Here is a 20,304-nt window from a genome sequence, read left to right as displayed (position 1 = left end):
GGACCTGCGCACGGCCACACCCCTGCAGCTGGCGCGCATCGAGTGCCGCGCCATCCACCCCACCAGCGGCACGGCCTGCGTCTGCCTCAAGGACAGCGAGGGTAACCTGCTGGCCAGCGTGACGGCAGAGGGGACGGAGGCGCGCTTCTCCGGCCCGGTGACACTCAAGCCCCAGCGCCGCCCACAGCGTCACCGTCAGCCTGGAGGGGCACTGGCCGCGTGGGGAGCTGGGCGAGGCCGCAGCTATGCAGGACGAGGTGCGGCTCACGGCGCGGGTTGCCTACACTGAGGGGCGCGCCGGCTCCGTCACGCTGTACTTTTGGTCCTTCAATTGATGGACGCCACCTCTCAGTTAGGCACCAGGTGTCGCCCTCAGGGATCGTGGAGTGATGCAGGACAGCAGACGCAACACAGGAGCAACACAACACGTGCTTGAAGACTAGAAACATACAAGCAACGAAACACATGCTTATAAAACCAGGAACGCCTCATCATCACAACACACACACACACACACACACACACACACACACATGCAGTGCCTTCTTTGTGTGCTTCACTTGCTTGTACAAACACAAAGGACACCCGTCACCCGCCACCTGCCACCCGCCACCTGGCCCTGCCGTCACACCGATACGTTTCATCATAGCCCAGAACAAAAAGAGTCGGTGCACGTCTTGCCTCGCGCCACGCCTCCCCTCCACCGCCCACCTTGCATCTCTTTGATCTCATAAATAAATAAATATACGTAAAGAAGTTGATGAGTGTTAAATTAAACCAGTTTTCCGTAAAATATCCATAACCCCATCACCTTTGTTCGTCTGCCCTTAAAGGTATTGGTTACATTCATAGAAAATTGGCCAAGGGGAAGATAGATATCGGTGATAGAAGAAAACGGATCCTGTAAAATTAGGCATAACTATTATAAAAGGCATACGGAGTCATTATTTACCAGTCAGGTGAACTTTTGAAATAAGAATTGGTGGGATGGTATAAATTAGCACCTATAGTAGTAATAGTAGTAATAGTAATAGTAGTAGTAGTAGTAGTAGTAGTAGTAGTAGTAGTAGTAGTAGTAGTAGTAGTAGTAGCACCAGCAATAGTAGCAGTATAGCAGCAACAGTAGTAGTAGCAGTATAGCAACAGCAGCAGCAGCAGGAGCAGCCGCAGCAGCAGCAACACGAGCAGCAGCAGCAGCAGCAGCAGCAGCAGCAGCAGCAGTAATAGTAATAATAGTAATAGTAGTAGTAGTAATAGTAGTAGTAGTCTATTCCAATCCCCTCCAAAAAAAAATAAATAAATAATAACATAACAAACAATGAACTATTAAACTCCAGCGAAGGGAAGCTGTACTAAGACGAACCAGAAAGAACGTGAAGAAGGACAGCAAGACTTGGGTATACCTCAGACGCTAAGGTAATGAACGTCCCTCTACAGCGGTTGTCATAATTAAGATGCCAGCCATCAGCCACCATAGCAGGGGCAAGTAAACTCAAGTAACAGAAGCTGCTCTTAATGATGTGTCGTGAAACTAAGCAGAGGACGAACAAACAAGAGTGAATTATATCAGGAGGAGGAGGAGGAGGAAGAGGAGAAGGAGAAGGAGGAGGAGGAGGAGGAAGAGGAAGAGCAAGAGAAAAAGAAGATAAAGAAGAAGAAGAAGAAGAAGAAGAGAAGAAACAAGCAAAAAAAAAAGAAGAAACAAGAAACAAACAAACGCACATACAAAGAAAAAGAAGATAATGAGGAAGAAGTAAAAAAGAAAGAAAAAACAAGAAACAAACAAACAAACAAACAAGAAGATTTATTATTATTAGTAGTAGTATTAGTAGTAGTAGTAGTAGTAGTAGTACTAGTAGTAGTAATAGTAGTAGTAACATCATAAGAAAGTAAGGGAAGCTGCAAGAAGCCATCAGGCCTACACGTGGCAGCCTCTGCATAATTCATACCTACCTATTTCCAATTATCATCCCCACCCATAAATTTGTCTAATATCCTTTTAAAATTCCCTAATGACTCACCACTAACAACCTCATTACATAGTCCATTCCATTCATCTACCACTCTATTTGAGAACCAGTTCCTTCCTGTCTTCTTCTTAAACCTAACTTTTCAAGCTTGAACTCATTATTTTTTTGTTCTATCCTGATTGCTGATCCTGAGAATTTTGGTTCCATCACTTTTGTTATATCCCCTATACCACTATACCTCTATCAGGTCACCCCGTTTAACCTAAGCCTCTCTATGGAATATAAATTTAAAAACTTCAGTTTCGTTTAGTAAGAAATACCCCCTCATCCTTTGTATCCTTTTAGTCACCCTCCTTTGTACTGATTTTAATAGACCTATATCCTTCACACATAAGAACCACCCTTAGGCAGTCAGGCCATCCCAAAGTGGTTCACAGCCTACACACTGACCTTCAGCCTCACATCATGTCCACCAAACAATACGATGGACTAGACACAAAAACTCAGCTGATCACAGGCACTGGCGAGGACAAGGCTAATGCACTGTGGCGTGATAAGGCAGCACAGACCTTATCATAACACACTTTTACGATACCAGAGACAATTACACAAACTGAAAATGTAGTGATGTTGGCAATAGCAGTAGTAGTAGTTGTAGTAGCAGTAGTGGTGGCAGTAGTACTAGAAGTGGCATCAACAACAGCATTAACAGAACTGTCAGACGAGGAAGAGGAGGGGAGAAAGAGGAAGAGGAAGAGGGGGAGGGACGATGAACTGAGTGGCAGTGATAGACTGAACTCTTATCACGACCGTGTTGGTTTAAATGGGGGTGGTTTAAAAGTAGTAGTAGTAGTAGTAGTAGTAGTAGTAGTAGTAGTAGTAGTAGTAGTAGTAGTAGTAGTAGTGGTAGTAGTAGCAGTAATGCGAACAAAATTCCTTATTTATGTTCTGCGTCAACGGAAGAGGAAGAGAAGAGGAGGAGGAAGAGGAGGAGGAGAAGGGATGGCAGAGATTAAAATAAATAAACAAGTAAGAAAAAAAGAAAATTTTGAGGATGATGCACACGTGATTAAACTCAACACGTGCCGCTGTGTGTGTGTGTGTGTGTGTGTGTGTATGTGCCCAGCCTCAGTGAACCCAAGTTGGCGAGGAGGCATCACCAGATCGCGAATACTGGCAACTCACACACACACACACACACACACACACACATAAACCTTCCTTCACACCACCACCACCATCGCCCTTGACTCATTACATTCCAACGAAATTACGAGATAAATAAACGATAAACAATTAACAATATAACAAAAAAAGGAGACGAGATATGATACTTAACTACGCAACGACCTTAGGCTGAAGATTCGTGCACGTGTGTGTGTGTGTATGTGTGTGTGTGTGTGTGCTGGCGCCTCACCAGTCTAGCACTACCAGTCTGGGGTTACTAAGGGTGGCGGGCAGCGGGCGTCAGCCGGAGGTGCGGGGTTGAGGCGCCACACACCATGGGGAAGCGAGGACAGCGGCGAATACTGGACAGAGGTGGCGGTAAGGTACTGTGAACGCATCCTGTAGAGTGTGTACTGTGCCTGTGTACTGTTGTGAGCTGGGGGAGGGAGTTTGTGTCTTTGTGGTGTGTGCTGCAGGTGGTGTGTGGTGTGCCGAGGAGGGCTGAGGAGAGTATGAGGGTTGTGTCGTCATGTGGTGTATGTGGCGTGTGTAGGGGAGTACTGGAGGTGGGGTGTCTGGCAGCGTCTCGGTGTGGTGTGTGTGGTGAGTGCTAGAGCAGTGCTGTGTCCGGCTGGCGAGCGACCTTGGGGCCTAACCTTGCCGATATGAACTTTCGCCGCTGACAAGCAAATACTACATCATGTTCCCCGTTTCTTCTTCCCCCGGTAGATAAATGTGTAGTGATGACAACCGCTCACACGCACATACACGCCTGCGCACGCATACACGTCACGCGCACACTCACAACACTCACACTTGTTCACACACGCACGTACACTACATAAAACAACTGAATAAATAGCTCACACACACACACACACACACACACTGCTGCCTCTGATAGCTCATTACGTGGTAGTTTTAATTCCTCTTTACTAATATATATATAAAAGAATAAAAAAGTGAATATGAAAATCTGCAACTCTCCCTACTCCCGTGACAGTTTGTGACAGAATAGCGCTCAGTCACTCCACCGCCGCTGCCCACGTGACTGTTCCTCTAATTACCGCACACCCGTCACGCTCACAATTGTTAAATGCTAATTATTCAAAGCTGCCACTCTTATTTCATTAACTGTGTTCCCGCTTTGCCTCAGCGTGATGGCAGGTTTGGGGGATTTGTCAACGATATTGCTCTTACTGTTGTTTTACTTCCTGTAAAACAATAAATACTTCAGAAGAATAAAGGTCTGTTTTTTAGATACTCAGAAATCTAAACCTCCAAAAAGTCTTAAATGTCGCGTTCTATATTGTCCAAAACTAAGTAACCAAAACAAATTAAGAGTATAGACGCTTTTATATGTAACCTGTTTACGCAACGAGAACGTGTGACGTTATCGTTATCTCCACGCTACCTCGTGACTGTACACACACACACACACACACACACGACGTTGCCTATAACCACCACTTCACTAATTCCTCTTACTCATAAGTAGGAAAAATATGGTTATTTCCTGCCCCTAGTTTGAAAGAATCGGGAATGGAGTGTGTGTTGCCCCCAGCATTGCCAAGTGGACGAGTGTTGGCATTGTAAATATTCAGCAGGGGGAGCTCGACATTTGGTGCTTGACACAGTTCCTGCGTTCATGTTGTTATCATAGACACACACACACACACACACACACATATCCGGCCAGGGGGTGGGAGCAACCTTACTCTATTTCTATACTGTTCCCTCACACGTAGCTTCGTAGTGGTGGTGGTAATTATAGTAGTAGTGGTGGTGGTGGTAGTAATAGTAGTAGTAATAGTAGTAGTGGTGGTGGTGGTGGTGGTGGTGGTAGTAGTAGTAGTGATGGTGGTGGTAGTAGTAGAAGTAGAAGTAGAAGTAAAAGTAGTAGTAGCAAAAATAATAACGTAGCAGTAATTGAAGTAGAAGTAGTAGTAGCAGCCGCATTAGTATTAGTATTAGTATTAGTAGCAATCATATACATCACCAGACAACTACACCCTCCACCAGACACACACACGCACACCCTCCCCTCCCCCTCCATCATAATAAAATCAAACACATCCCACACACACATGACTTATTAACAAGGTATGGACGCGGCACCTAAATCTAGCGCATCGCCTGTCACTGGTTGATTTTAATGAGAACCTAAACATCCACATCGTTACGAGGGATTAATTAATTATGCAGCTCAATACAGGCTGGAATCTGGCACTCTCGAAATACTCAGGCTTATTAGATCAAAGCACGACAGACAGACGCGCTATTATTTCAACAAGTCGCAGTTCAGACGATTAATTTCAATGATAAATATAATGTAAATAGTGAATGAGGGTTAAAAAGACCTTCAGATGAGTCATGCAACACAGTGACAGTTAGGGAAGATAAAAGAAGGTTTGGTGAACAGATTCAGACAGAGGAATGAGGGAAGTTTTATTAGCTTGCTTGGGGATTGACAGGCGGGTGGCAGATGAGTGGGGAAGTAGAACGAGGAATGACAAAGCAAGGTCATTTTGGGGTAGCTTGGAATAGACTGACGGTTGACAGATGAATTGTTATGAATATGGAGAGGAAGTTTTGTTGGTATAGCTAATAATAGACAGGAAGGTGACAAAAAAAAATAGTAGGTTTCTGGAGGCTTGTTTTGCAGTAGAATCATAGGTAGTGGTAATAAAAGTGTTTGGTGAGAGTACTGACTGACTGACTGGGTGACCGGCTGACTAATTGACTGATGAACTAGTTGACTGATTGGAAAAAGGTGCCACAACAAAGGAGAGGACGGAAGGTAACGATGTATGGAAGGCAATCATAACTTACAATAACAACGGAGACAATGGGACAAGCAGGTGAGTAAATCAAGAAAGTACAGTGAATAAGATGGATGGAACCGGTGTTCAAGCAGGTAAGTGAACCATCTACCTGGCCTTGACGTGTGGACGGGGGGAGGGAAGGTCAGGGGTGGTGGCGGTGGTGGCGGTGATGGTGGTGGGGGCTGAAGCAATACTGGGAGTGATGACGCATAAACTGTCATCATAGCTAGCGACGGAGATGGTAACAGACAAGGGCTGGAGTGAGGACAAAGAGAGACACAGAAGGACAATAGCAAGGACAAGGACAAGGACAAGGGCGGAACTCTCAGGACATGAATAAAAACGCCTTTACTCTTTTGTGCCCTGCAGGGAAGGGTGGTGGTGGTGATGGCGAAGGGAAGGGCGAGAAGAGGCTGCCCTGGCAACACGAACAGGGGTCCCCCGGGCAGCGAGTGGCGGCCCTCCTGCTGTCCCCGCGCCTCTCTGACCTCACCATAACATTCCCCGGCAGACACAATCCAGTCAAGGTAAGTAAGAATGTGCTCAAGGCCACAAGCTGTAGGCCTATTCTCTTGTCCCATTCAGTTACTCGCTCACTCGCTAACTCACCATTTGTTTGCTCTCGCATTTACTCACTAATTCATTAATGTGTCCATCTATTCTCTAAATTATGAACTTATTTTCTCTTTCATTCTCCACTAATCACTTTCAAACGCACTAACAACCTCACTAACTCCCTAAATCACCTATGAAGTTGCTCATTTACTCACTCAATACTAAATCACCTATAAAGTCGCTCATTCACTCAATCACCTGCCCTCGCAACCATTCACCCATCCATTCACTCAACTCAGAACTAACTAAACAAAATTAACAAACTTCACACTCCCTCTGCTTGCCACATTCCTGCTTTCGTAACTTCACCGTGTCCGCGTTCTTCCTTTTATTGCCCCATAATAATGCGTCGGAGTTATTGTTACCTGCCCTCTCTCACCTCACCTCGCATCCGTCAGAAATCGAACAACGTATTTGAGAAGAAATATTTAAATACCGTTCATTATAAGAGACTACATGAAGGTCAGTCACCCCAGCTGCATTTAGGATGGGATAGATCGGGTTACATTGTGTGCAACCTGCTTTATCTTAACCTAATGTAACGTAACCAAACCACACTTAATGCAACTTGACCTAACCTAACCTAGCCTCATCAAACTAAAATAAGCTTAATTCAACCTAGCATTACCTAACCTAGCGTAATATTTACCTTACCTAATCAAACCAAACTAAACTAAACCTAACCAAACCAAACCCATCCCAACCTAATCTTGCATTTCCCTACCTTACCTCATTAAACCAAACTTAATACAACCTAACTTAATAACATTACCTAAATTAACCTTAACTAACCAAACCAACTAAACCAAACCAAACCTAACCAAACCAAACCCAACCTAGCTTAACCTAACCTAACCAAACCAAACCTAACCAAACCAAACTCAACCTAGCTTAACCTAACCTAACCTAACCAAACCTAACCAAACCAAACCAAACCTAGCTTAACCTAACCTAACCCAGTGATCATTACAAGTCACACAGAAATGAGCAATACAGTATTTCCAGACGTCATGTTGCGCATAATTGCTTGCATTACTAAGACCATATCAAATTTCCCCCTTATTTGCATGACTAACTGAATCCCCAGGCAGGGTTATAATAAGCGCAATCAGAGAGTAATAACCCTTCATCATGTGATAACCCTGCCTCCCCTGGGCCGCCGCGAGCCTGGCAGGGGTAGTCAGGGAAAGGCAGGGGAAGCAGTGGAGTAGTATTGACCGGGTAGAGGGCAGGCAAAGCAGGGGTGGTGAGGGCCAGGCAGTGGTAGTGATGGGGTAGTAATGGCCAGGAAGGGGTAGGGAAAGCAGGGGAAATAATGGCGAGGCAGGGGTAGCCCAAGCAGAGGGAGTAATTGGGTAGTGATGGCTAGGCAGGGGGAGTAATGGAATAGTAATGGCCAGGCAGGGGTAGTAGTGATGGCCAGGCAGGGATAGAGAAGGCAGGGGAAATAGTGGTCAGGAGTCGTTACCATTACAACTTCCACCGCTATTCAGGCACCGTGGGCTTTGTGATCGGGAATGAATAACCAGTAATCCCAGTGTGGTCTTTGGCAAGGTACTGGTGGCTTACTGGTGGAGGTGATGGACTGGCTGCCATTACTGGGGAAGATAACGTGCAGTACTGGGAGGTTAGGTTAGGTCAGATTAGGTTAGGTTAAATTAGGTCAGGCAAGATCAGGTTAGGTTGGGTTAGTTTAGGTTGCGTCAGGTTAGGTTAGGTTAGGTTAGGTTAGGTTAGGTAAGGTCAGGTTAGGTTAAATAAGCGAAAATAGGAAAGTGAGGACAAGCATAGCGAGTCCTACAGCTCATACGTCCAAAAGACCAGGAAATATTCATGTTTTCAACTCCTAGGAGAGAGAGAGATAGAGAGAGAGAGAGAGAGAGAGAGAGAGAGAGAGAGAGAGAGAGAGAGAGAGAGAGAGATCCCATGACTCACCTAGCAAACACCCTCTTCTGACCCCATCTTCCCTATCTCCGCGCCCTCCCCCCATAGTGACCTTCTCCCACTGCCTCCCTCTCTCCGGCGCCCCAGCACTGATCCCTCCCTGATTCCCTCCTTTGGACGACTCAAGGCCCAGCGAGGCGAGTTCGATGACACTCAGACTGCCTTATATTAAATTCTTGCAAGCTTTCCAGAGAGAGAGAGAGAGAGAGAGAGAGAGAGAGGAGAGAGAGAGAGAGAGAGCAACGCGGAAGGAAGTTTTTTTCTTTTTTTCTTTTTTTTTTCTTTTCTTTACATCCAGCTTGCTTCACTTATTTACTTACTTTTCGTCCTCGTCATTGTGAAGGTAATGGTGTGTGTGTGTGTGTGTAGTATTAAATGACCACACAATATTTTCTTTCCTGTTCCTCTCCTTCCTACTCCACCGCTCGGCCTCCACACCCTCCACACACAATCCACTACTTCCCGCCTTTAATCCACACACCTCTGAGCCTCCCTGTCCTACCTCGCAATCCACACAACTCAAGACCTTCCACCCCTCCGTTCCTCTTCCGCCTGTTCCCGCCCGTGCCTTCCCCCTGCCACTGAACGAAAGGAGTAAAGGAGAACAAGGCATCAGTACTTGAGCTAAAACAGTTCTCTTTATTCTCTTTCTTTACGCTCCTGTTGTGTTTTGTTTGTTTGTTTCACGTTTTTGTGGCGCTGAGTGTTTATTTCTGTATTTTTTCTCGTTTGTATTTATTTATTTAATTGTTTTACTGTCTTATTCTCTTTTTTTTATTTTATCTTTTTTTTTGTTATTCTTATGTTTTTGTTACTCCTGCTACTACTATCATGTTCTTCCATTTTTTTTTATTTCTACCTTTTCACTATCACATTCTCATTGTCTGTTTTTTTTTCGCTTCTGTTGTTGTCATTCTTGCTACTCCTCTCACAGTATCCCGTTATCTCATTTTTTTTCCCATTCATACTTTTCCACTATCACAATCTCATTATCTCCGTTTTTTTTTTATTATCTGCTGTCACTCTTACTACTGCTGTCACATTTTCCAGGTATCTCTTTTTTTTTTTTTATCTATTCCCACTTTTCTCTCCAACTTGTCGTCCATCTCCACTCCTTCACGATCCATCTAGCACAGCCCTTCACCTTCCCCAGCTTACATCTCGGTAAATCTGTGCCCCACTCCACCGTAACCAGCCTTCCCCACCACCTGCTCAGCCTCGCTCCGTCCTGTTTCTCCTCTCAACTGCCCCATTACTTCTCTTCCCGCGGCCTCTATCTCCTCTCACCTGTCTCATCCTTACAATCTCCCCTCATCACCCCTTCGCAGAAAAGTATACGCCTCGTGCCTCATCTCTACACACCTCACCTGTCTCACCATTTTGCTCACCACCACCATAATTTCCTGCCTCATATTCACAGCATTTTCTCCCTCTCCGCCCCCCAACCTCCGGCCCCCTCCGTCCCTTCAGGCACACCGGATGGTACTGGCGATGCACTCTCCCGTGCTGGAGGCGGCGCTGTACCGAGGGGCGGGTCCAGGGCTGCAGGTGTTGGTCAGTGAGGACCCCCCGGAGGCGTTCCTGTGGCTGCTGCGTCACATGTACCGCGGCCCCGCCCCCCTGCCCTCCCTCGGCCTGACCCTGCAGCTGGCCGTGCTCGCTAAGAAGTACCAGGTGGCCGCCCTCGCCAAGCAGTGCTCCGAGGTGAGTGTTGGGGTTAGGAATCAGGGTATCTCTCTCTCTCTCTCTCTCTCTCTCTCTCTCTCTCTCTCTCTCTCTCTCTCTCTCTCTCTCTCTCTCTCTCTCTCTCTCTCTCTCTCTCTCATTCAAACATAATGCATAACTGCAAGTGTTTGAAACATTGTCGGGGTGATGGAAAGATTCCTTTGATATCATTAAATCTACATTAATTAGCGCTTGGTTTCGACGAGCTAGGTAATTAACAATCAAAGGAGGCTTGGAGATGGCGCCCGCGGACTTTCAGTGGTGCCGTTGCCGTGGTGAGGGCATCAGCGACAACAGCAGCAGGACTTGGACACCTCCAGTAGACAGACGTAAGGCAGCACCGCCCACGTGGTGTGCTGAGCTGCGGGACACTGCAGTCCTGCCAGGCGTGGCAAGTGATGCACTTGTGCTTTTGCACCTCTTAGAAGGCTCACTTCCCCGTCGCCGGCGTTCTAGAGATTGGGCATGTACAAGGCAGTACGTGTTTTGGCAGCGTCAAGTCTGTGTCTCAGGTGACCTTCAAGGAGACCGTCCGCGCCACGCACTCATGGCGGCATCTGGAACAGGCCATCTTAACTCAAGGGGCCTCAGTGGTGTCTTGTACTCCGGGGCTTCACGACTTCACGACCAGACCTTGTCTGTCTGTAAGTTCGTAAGGGCGTTAATGTTATAATCCAAGTTTTATCAGGCATAAGCTTCACTTGCCACCTGCGTCTCCTCCCCCCCCCCAAAAAAAATAAATAAATAAATAAATAAATAAATAAATAAAAAAAAAAAAAAAAAAAAAATATATATATATATATATATATATATATATATATATATATATATATATATATATATATATATATATATATATATATATATATATATATATATATATATATATATATGAAAAACAATCCTTGAGTAAGCGTCCCGTGAAGTCCATCGCGGCGGGAGTCTGGTCTTGAGAGGCTGGGAGATGAGACGGTTGGCTGTGTCCGACATCACTGCTGGGCGCCGCGGAGGCCAATAAAGTAGATATTCCACAAGAAACCTAACACTGATCCCCCGCCAGGAGCTGAAACGTGTTTGTTTGATTAACACACTAAGCTTCTGCCTGGCAAGAAGCTTGAAAAGTTGTCACAAGCAGGCGCCGCCGCTGCTGAGGGATATCGCTAGGACTGGGCGGGGCAGCAAGCATGGCGTATGTCAGGCCCTGCAGGAGAGGAGCAGCACGTCAGGGTGGTGTGGTCCCTTTCTCATGGAAACAACAAATAGAAGTCAGAGAAATCGAACACCTTTTTTCTTTTTAAAAATACTGCCGTCGGTAAAGAGGAAAGGACTGGAGAGTGGTTTGAAGGCTCCGAGCGCTCGCTTTGTGCGGGTGGACGCAACTTTTTCCTCCTATTTACTGAAGTATCTAAAAGTGCCTACAACCGCCGCAAGAGGAAGTGAGCCTTGCCCTGAGCAGTGCCTCGCGTTGTCTTGCCCTGTTGCCTTCCTGGCGCTGCTGCTTCTGAGCTGCATCTTTACGGTGCCACGAGTCGCCAAGCCCTCGAGGCTTCGGGTGCAATGTCAGGGGAGTGAAGAGAGCAATCGTCTGGCTTTTAACGTGCCTTTCAGTGCCGAAGATCCAATACATAGCAGTCACTCTTGTCCTGATTAGCAATGTCAAGATGTTTTCTAGATTTCCTCAGGGCAGACATTCTTTCCGGGATGGCAGGTGGCAGAGTCTCGCCGCTCCCTCCCGACTCACGCCCACCGCAGCTAAAAAAAAAAAACCTCGCAACTCACGCCCACTGCAGCTAAAAAAAAATCGACTTCGTTGCGTGGCGGCTTCCCCTTCAGGTTATTTTCGCTCTCCGCCCTGGCCACTCCTCCATGCTCCTCGTGGCCTCGCGGCGTGTGTGTGTCGAGCCTTACTGCACACAGCCCGGAGCGCCTCAGCAGCGGGGCGAGGCTATAATTCAGCAACAGCACCGCGTCTTTCTCGAGGTGATCCCTGGGGCTGAGCGGGAACGTCTTTTGGAAGCACGCGTTGATGCTGGGAGTGTGCAGGGGAGGCATCCACGCTTCTGTCCACACTGCTGTAGAGGTCACGTCCCAGTGGTGATGGTTATGTTCGATGGTGTTTAGTGTTTGATGGGTGTCCAGCGCGCCTCGTTATGCCTCTTGATCTGTCAGCTGGCCTCTCCTCTCGCCGCCTCCTGTTGGCTTTAGTTTTCCGAAACAGCGGATCTCCCATCCGGCACGCCCATGAGAAATGCCTCCAGTCAGCTCAGCATGTGTCGGGTAGATGTAGTAAGCGAGCCACGGAACCACTATGAGCTCGCTAAAGGCCCAATGTTTCATAATAATTGCGTCGTTCTGGCAACTGTGAGTGGCGTGTGAGGCTGAAGTCATGCCGTGGCCGTGGTGACTTTGTTTCTTGGTGTTTTGTTACTCGGTAGATTCTGAAGTCCTTCGCTTGTGTCTGTCGTGTTGTGCCCCTGTAATGAATTCTCTGTATCTAATGACAAGACAAAGATTAGCGCATCACCACTATCTTGCACAACACATCATGGTTTGTATGCACGTCAGTTTCAGCCACGCGATACATTTCCCGCCAGGCGCTCATCCATAGTGCTAATCTCCGTATCCTTGGTCTTGAAGACTTCAGCGGGTAACACACACACCATGGCGGAACTCGGTTAGCCGTTCCCTCCGTCAGGAACTTGTTTACCATCCAACACTGTGAGGGCTGAGACAGCTGAGGTGGCGGGATTTACACCTCCTACTGAAGGATTACGAAGGAAGTCCGAAGAGCAGCACCAGGCGGCACCATACGGCACCGTTCCTGCCTGCATGCACCACCGCACACTGGGCCGCGCTGCACCAACCCGCCCCACCCACCCAGCCCCCTGAGAACCACCCATCCCGCCGCGCCGTCCATCTCGCCCCGCTGGATGGCTCGGGGTCGCAGCCGCTGTCGTGCCGCCTATCCATTTCACTTCTAAGTCACTGGCGCAACATTTTTACATCGACAGCACGGAGACAACTTGAACGCAATTTCACAGGCTGTCGCAGTGCCCCCCCTCCCCTTTCTCTCCCCTCAACTCCTCCCTCACCATTCCCTCTCCTCCTCCCTCCCCTCCCCTGCCTGCCTCTCATTCTCCCTCCCCTTCTACGATGCCCTGCGCCCTTGCCGAGGTGATTAACATTCAGCCCTGCCGCAGCCATTAGCAGGGACGGCGTGGCAGTCTCCGCGGTGGACGCCCTTCCTTTTCACCCAGATTTCCTCAGCGACAGCTAATTAATCGCTCCCAGACGGCGGGGGCAGGCGGGGGCAGTCGAGGGTAGGCGGGGGTCACGAGGCCGCAGTTTTATCTTCTTACACGCGGCTAATACTCGAGAGGGGGAGGGGAAAAACTCTTGCCTAAATCTGGTTAAGCCGCAGGGTAATTCCTCTCTCTCTCTCTCTCTCTGGTCTCTCCTCTCTCTCTCCTCTCTCTCTCTCTCTCTCTCTCTCTCTCTCTCTCTCTCTCTCTCTCTCTCTCTCTCTCTCTCTCTTATCGGAATACAATATCAGTTTCATAAAATTATAGACCCCACTCAACAACGTGTGATTTACCCAGAGCGCCTCCTTTTCTGCCTCTTCCTCTCTCTATAATATTCCTCGCTCCCCCACTCCCTCCTCTACCACTCCTTCCCACCATGCCCTCCTTCACCACCTCTCCTTCACCATTACTCCCTCCACCTTGTCTTCTTCTCCTACACCTCCCTCCCCTCACTCCTTCCTCACAGCACTCCCTCTCCCCCTCAGTACCTGCAGGACAGCGTGGCGCGCAGCACAGTGCTCAGCATCTACAACGTGGCCACAGCACTCAAGGACGCCAAATTGCTACTACGGTGTATCAAGGTAGTGATGTTAATTTTTATCCATATTTATATTTATTTGTATTTATCTATTTATCTATCTATTTCTATCTATTCGTCTTTGTTCCTTTTTCCCTTCCTTTCTGTTTCTTATCCATCCTTTGTACATATTTAGTTTGCTTTCATTGATCTTTTATTTACTTGTTTTTTTTTTTTTTTGTATGTATTGTCATTGTTCCTGTTTTTTTTTTTTTTAATTCTGCTGCCTTTTTTTCGGATAATGTTTTGTTTTCTTGAGTTCCACTTTATTGTTATTTTAAATTCTCTCTCTCTCTCTCTCTCTCTCTCTCTCTCTCTCTCTCTCTCTCTCTCTCTCTCTCTGGTATTTTTTTCATTGTTTTCGTTTGATTCTCTTGATTATTGCTGTCTGTGCCACCACGACCACCACCCACCACAACCATCACACACCACCACCCACCATCATCACCATCACCAGCTCAGCACCACATCTACTGACCCAACACGACACACTACCCGCCACCATTACCACACAAGACCACCACCATCGCCACCACCACCACCACTCCATCGCGCTTCGTTAAGTCATTAGTGGAAGCGGAATCAAGTAGAAGCATCATTCCCTCCACTGGTCATTTTTCCCGTGTGCGCTGATCTGTTAATTGTCTTGGAATGGGGAATGGGAATGGGAATTGCTCTGCGGCTGGAATGGCGAGGCGTGCACTGGATTCCATTTGTGTTCCTCCAGCCCCCTCCAGTCCGCGGTGACGAGATGAGGCGGGGGAGCTTAAACCACCACATTCAATCGTCTTGCAGCATTTGACTCAAGTATCTTAGCCTTTCTTGATAATTAAAGGTTATTTATTCCTCCTTTTGATTGATACCTAGCACCCTCTCCCACCCCCCCAAACTTTTCCCTCTAGATGAACTCCTTACTTTATATTAATACCTTCCCACTGCTTCCCAAAATTAAAACCATACTAATACCTTCCCACTGCTTCCCAAAATTAAAACCATGATTTGATACATAACACTCCCTCTTCCCCTTGACGCTCCCACTCTTCCCCTCGATATATTTACTGAACCCTCTGACTGCTTCCCAAAATTAATTCCTTAAGTACTCCGGTATCATTTCCATTATATTCTACATAGTGTTAAAGGGTTAGTAGAAGGAGAAGTAGGAGTCAGTGAAGCTTCGTGACCTTATGCGCAGAGGAAGGAACAGAAAAAAAGAAAAGCAGAAAAGAAAAAAAATCTAGCCTCTGAACTTTACTGGGGATGTGTAAAAAAGGAAGACCAGCCGAACATGAAGGAAAGGAAACCAAAAAGGCAAGGCAGTAAACAAGGGACTCGCGGCACCGGGGGGGGGGACGTCATGAGTGTCCAGAAAGCTTGATGAAAGATTCACACACTCGACACAGGTGCGGAGGACAACACCTGACGCGGCAGTACACGATCCCAGACTCTATGCCTTTTAAGCTCTGACTTTTTTTTTTTTCTGGCTCGCCGACCTGCAGCTTGGAGAGGAAGGGCAAAAAAAACATTAACACACAAAAAAAAAAAAATCTGTAAAAGTCTGCAGGTGTCAATAAATTAGCTGCTGGGAGAGGGAAAAAAATTTGATTAGGGTAGCATTAATTTCACTGCAGAGAGGATAAAAAAAAAATCCGCATCGGTGATTATGATATTGCTACACGTAGAAGAGATAAAATTTTCCACACAGTAACGTACACAGTAAGGTAGGTGTCATTACAATAGAGCTAAAAGACAGGAAACAACAGAAGTATCATGCACACACACACAAATCAGACACTATCACAATATTGCCACAGAGAGAAGGAAAACTCGCAGGAATAAAGGATAAAGGAATAAAGGATAAAGAAAACAGGAAACAACGAAAGCATTACACAAACAAATCATCATAATATTCATGCAGAGAGAAGGAGAACTGAAGTAACAACTGAAAACTAAAGCATCAGAGGGATCAAATATAACACACGCAGATAAGTTAAAAAAAAAAAATGACAAAATGCAATAACAAAACAAGTATGAAAAAAAAAAACACGGATAGAAACAAAGACAAACGCACAGTAAACAAACAGAACCAACACAAAGAGAGGAGTACCCGAGACTTACCGCTGGAGGGACGGGAAGGGACGGGAAGGGGGGAAAAAAAGTAGCGAGCGGAGTGGTGGTGACAGTAATGCAACAAAACAAACGCAAGCAGGTGTGTCGGACGCTAATAGACGCAGCAATGGATTACCTGAAGTGTGACTAGAGTTTTCTTTACTGTTTTTCTCTCTCTCTCTCTCTCTCTCTCTCTCTCTCTCTCTCTCTCTCTCTCTCTCTCTCTCTCTCTCTCTCTCTCTCTCTCTCTCTCTCTTCCTACTTGCATATCATCCTGCTTCATTTTCTCTTTCAGGTGAAGTGCAACTGTTTTTTTTTCTATCTTAAGCGCTATTCGTATTACTTACGTGTGTATCTCTCTCTCTCTCTCTCTCTCTCTCTCTCTCTCTCTCTCTCTCTCTCTCTCTCTCTCTCTCTCTCTCTCTCTCTCTCTCTCTCTGTATGTGTGTTTCCCTTTGTTTCTCTCTGCCTTTTTTCCTTATCTTCCCAAACTTTCTCTCTCTCTCTCTCTCTCTCTCTCTCTCTCTCTCTCTCTCTCTCTCTCTCTCTCTCTCTCTCTCTCTCTCTCTCTCTCTCTCTCTCTCTCTCTCTCTCTCTCTCTCTCTCTCCTAGATCAATACCCAACACAACACAGGCATCACCATAACCTGGCCGTGCATAAGGAACACGCACAGCACTACTAATACCTTCCATAACCTCCAAGTAACTAAACTCGTACACTTCTCAGGAATTTTGCGTCATATGAAAATCCACGCTATCATGTGCAATTATGTCATCATGTTCGGGGAGGGGGAGGCTAGGAGCAGACGGCGCTATTACGTGTCTCTGTGTAATTATCCGTAATGTTACCACGGTACAGACGGTGCGGGAGAGTGGTACGGAGCTCCTGGTGTCAGCGGCAGTCGGGGAGCTGGAGCGGCCTGCCCTAGCGAGTCTTCTGAAGCATCTAAAGCACGTGCCTCACTCCTTAGTCTTCCGCTGCATCATTACCTGGTGAGTCTCGGTGAATGGTTGGGGGTTGGTGTGCGTGTGTGTGTGTGTGTGATGGGAGGAGGGTAAGTTTGTATGTTAGGTAGGGCGTAGGAGGGGAGTTTCTGAGTGTGGGGAAGACGGAAAGGGAAGGAGAGGTGGTTTGTGTGTGGGATGTGGTCAGAGGAGGGTTGGTTGGGTTGTGTGTGTGTGTGTGTGGAAGAGAAGAGGAATAGTGGTGTGTGTGTGTGTGTGTGTGTGTGTGTGTGTCATTATAGTATACATAAAAATTCTTAGCCAGCTTAGACTTTAAGTAAATTTGTCTTTGTGAGTGTGGGGTGTGCGTGATTTGATTTCATAAATACGTACATATTACGAAATATAACAGTATAAGCCATGTACATAATTAACCAGTCTACGTTGTGTGTGTGTGTGTGTGTGTGTGTGTGTGTGTGTGTGTGTGTGTGTGTGTGTGCTTGCTTGCTTGCTTGTGCGCGAGTGTGTCTATCTGTTTATCTATCTTCACAGGGGACAAGTTCGCATCGCCTCCCGCGGCGTGGACCCCAACCGCAGTCTGCTGAAGGAGGAGGTGGAGGAGTTCCTGCCGCGCGTCAGCTTCCTGGCCATGAGCACGCAGGACTTTGTGGCACACGTGATGCCCTCCGGTGTGTTCAGCCCTGGGGAGGATCTGGCCATCCTGCTCAATATGGCGGGGTACAAAGTTAACCTACCGCAGGAGTGCCTTGGAGGAGGAGGAGGAGGAGGAGGAGGAGGAGGAGGAGAAGGAGGAGAAGAGGACAGTGGTGGTGGTGGTGGTGGTGGGTCGGTTTCCAAAGCTTTGAGTAAAAGGAAGGATCTTTTCACCAAGTTCCATTGATATTTCCATTCCATTGTTTCCTCTCGTACGTATACACACACACACACACACACACACACACACACACACACACACACACACACACACACACACACACACACACACACTACAGCCATTCATCCTCGTCTCCATCACGTCTCATCTCCAATAATATGTTCGCTCGCCACCATCTGTCACCTCCACTACCACCACCACCACCACCTCACCACCAGCCGGGTCTATTCTCTCATCACAGGCTCAATACTCTCACCATCCTGTTTGTGCATCTGTCTTCCTCCGTCAGTGTGAATGACAATGAATGATAGTGAATAATGTGATGTCTGTGTTTTGTGAACGTGATAATACTCTGTGATCTGTGAACGATTATGGTGTGAAAACATGTGAAAATGAGTCCTGAAATAGTTCCTCTTTTGAAAGTGTTCTGTGTTCCTATATTGAATTATAATGGAGAGAGGTCTTAAAAAATAGTTGTTCCGATAAAATGACGGCTTAAAAGTGAAAAAAAAAAAGATGCGAAAAACTGTTCCTATACCGAATTATAATGTAGAAATGTCAAAAAATAAATAAATAAATGTTCGCATAAAATCATGGCGCCTTAAGATCATAAATTATTCTCACTAAATGAAAGCGTCTCATAAAAAAGACTAATAAAAAAAACCGCTCTTCCTGTAAAACTATGATGTAAAAAATGAATAAAAAAAAAAAGAAAAAAGAAAAACTGTACCTACAAAATTAAAGCATATGGTAACTTTTTGCGGTATTCGGCTCATGTTGTCAAGTGCGCCGAGTAATTTCCATGCCACTGACACACACACTCTTGACTCTCACTCTTTCACCACCGCCACCACCTCTTCCCTCATCCATCACTGGTCGTCCGTCTGTAATCTATAAGTCTTTATAATCTTCCCCTTCCTTTCATATCAGTCTCTACAAATTATAATATAGGTAATCCATAATCCCCCATACCTCACTTCCCCTCCTCCCTCCCCCCCGTTCTCTCTTCCCTCCTTCCTTCCCCCCCTCTCTCTCTCTGTCTTCCCTCCTTCCCTTCACATAACTCTCTCTTCTCTCCCTTCCTTCCACACATCGTCTTCCCACTTACCTCCTCCACCTCCACATGCCTCCTAATTTCCTCCCTCCCATCCACATTCTTCTCATCCCTTTCACACTCTGAATTCCCTCCTCCTCCTCCTCCTCCTCCTCTTCCTCCTCTTCCTCCTCCTCCTGTTCATCTTCCAGCATGTTTCGGCAGGTTAGTAAAAGGAAAAGCAACCTCATCTCTCGCCAAAGGAACAATGTAACTCCTCAGCAAGCAAGTGGAGAATAAAGTTACACAAAGACTGACGTGAAAAGGTTGATTGTAGAAGCGAATGTGAATTTTGTGCTCAATACCGAACAAGTATTTTCTGAATGTTTGTGTTTTATTTCATACCACCACCACCACCACCACTTATTTTTTTTCTTTTTTCTTTTTTTCTCCTTTTTCCTTCTCTTTTCTTTCCCTCGTTTCCCCTCATCCTACTGCTCCTCCTCCTCTTCTCATAACTATTTTTTTTTATATAAATGTTGCCAACTTCATTATCATTAAAAACTATTAGAAACTACTACTACTCCCTCTTCCTCCTCCTCTTCGTCCTCCAGCCCTTCCTCTTTCATCTCCTCCTTTATTTCCTCCTCCTCTTCCTCCTTCTCTTCTTCTTCTTCCTCCTGCTCTTCCTTTTGCTCTTCCTCCTACTACTACTACTACTACTACAACAAAACAACATAAGTAGCAGTTGTCAATGATGATGCTCAACAACAACAACAATAATAATAATAATAATAACAATAATAATAATAATAATAATAATAATAATACCAGAAAAAAGGCGGGAGGGGAAGGACGCGGCAGAAAGGAGCCTGCTATCGCCCACACTAAAACCTTCCTTATCCCGCTAAGACAAAGACGTGTTTTTTAAAATTACGCGGAGGCAGGCTTGCGTTATCAGGCTTCCTCGGCGCTGCTCAAAGGCGGACAGGATGAGGGAGCGTCGATTAAGATAATGAGGGAGATACGGAGAGGCGGGGCGAGATTACTCCATGAATTGTGGGCGTGGGCGTGGCTGGTGATGGGGCACCAGGCACGCACACCTGGTGAGTATTGTGGTGATGCAAATATTTAGGGAAGGCATGCGTTAGTGTACCTGGTGGGATGTGAGGCTCCTGATTTTTTCTTTCTCTCTCTCTC

General features: G+C 46.5%; 2 protein-coding genes across 2 annotated transcripts in view; both read left to right on the top strand.

Moving 5' to 3' along the window:
* Positions 1-753, top strand: part of LOC135111475 (BTB/POZ domain-containing protein 6-A-like) — a 15,390-nt gene extending 14,637 nt beyond the window's left edge. Inside the window, exon 6 of the mRNA XM_064024795.1 lies at positions 1-753. This exon is cut by the window's left edge and continues 343 nt beyond it. The gene's annotated coding sequence lies outside the window, so the exon portion shown is untranslated.
* A 2,604-nt stretch (positions 754-3,357) lies between these two features.
* LOC135111474 (BTB/POZ domain-containing protein 6-A-like) lies at positions 3,358-19,488 on the top strand. The gene is made up of 6 exons (XM_064024794.1): positions 3,358-3,515; positions 6,332-6,489; positions 9,992-10,225; positions 14,034-14,129; positions 17,091-17,224; positions 17,729-19,488. Exons 1-6 carry the CDS (start codon positions 3,473-3,475, stop codon positions 18,075-18,077), a joined length of 1,014 nt encoding a protein of 337 aa, XP_063880864.1. The 5' UTR covers positions 3,358-3,472; the 3' UTR covers positions 18,078-19,488.
* The last annotated feature ends 816 nt before the right edge of the window (positions 19,489-20,304 follow it).

Source organism: Scylla paramamosain, chromosome 22, assembly GCF_035594125.1.
Source record: "Scylla paramamosain isolate STU-SP2022 chromosome 22, ASM3559412v1, whole genome shotgun sequence".
Taxonomy (NCBI): domain Eukaryota; kingdom Metazoa; phylum Arthropoda; class Malacostraca; order Decapoda; family Portunidae; genus Scylla; species Scylla paramamosain.
This window is presented reverse-complemented; position numbering and strand designations above follow the sequence as displayed.

Bases quoted from the DNA above. Each gene is read 5' to 3' on its own strand.
- LOC135111474 (XM_064024794.1), top strand. From the start codon at position 3,473: ATGGGGAAGCGAGGACAGCGGCGAATACTGGACAGAGGTGGCG. The intron at 6,490-9,991 runs GTAAGTAAGAAT...CCGTCCCTTCAG, and splicing joins GCAGACACAATCCAGTCAAG to GCACACCGGATGGTACTGGC. The intron at 10,226-14,033 runs GTGAGTGTTGGG...TCTCCCCCTCAG, and splicing joins TCGCCAAGCAGTGCTCCGAG to TACCTGCAGGACAGCGTGGC.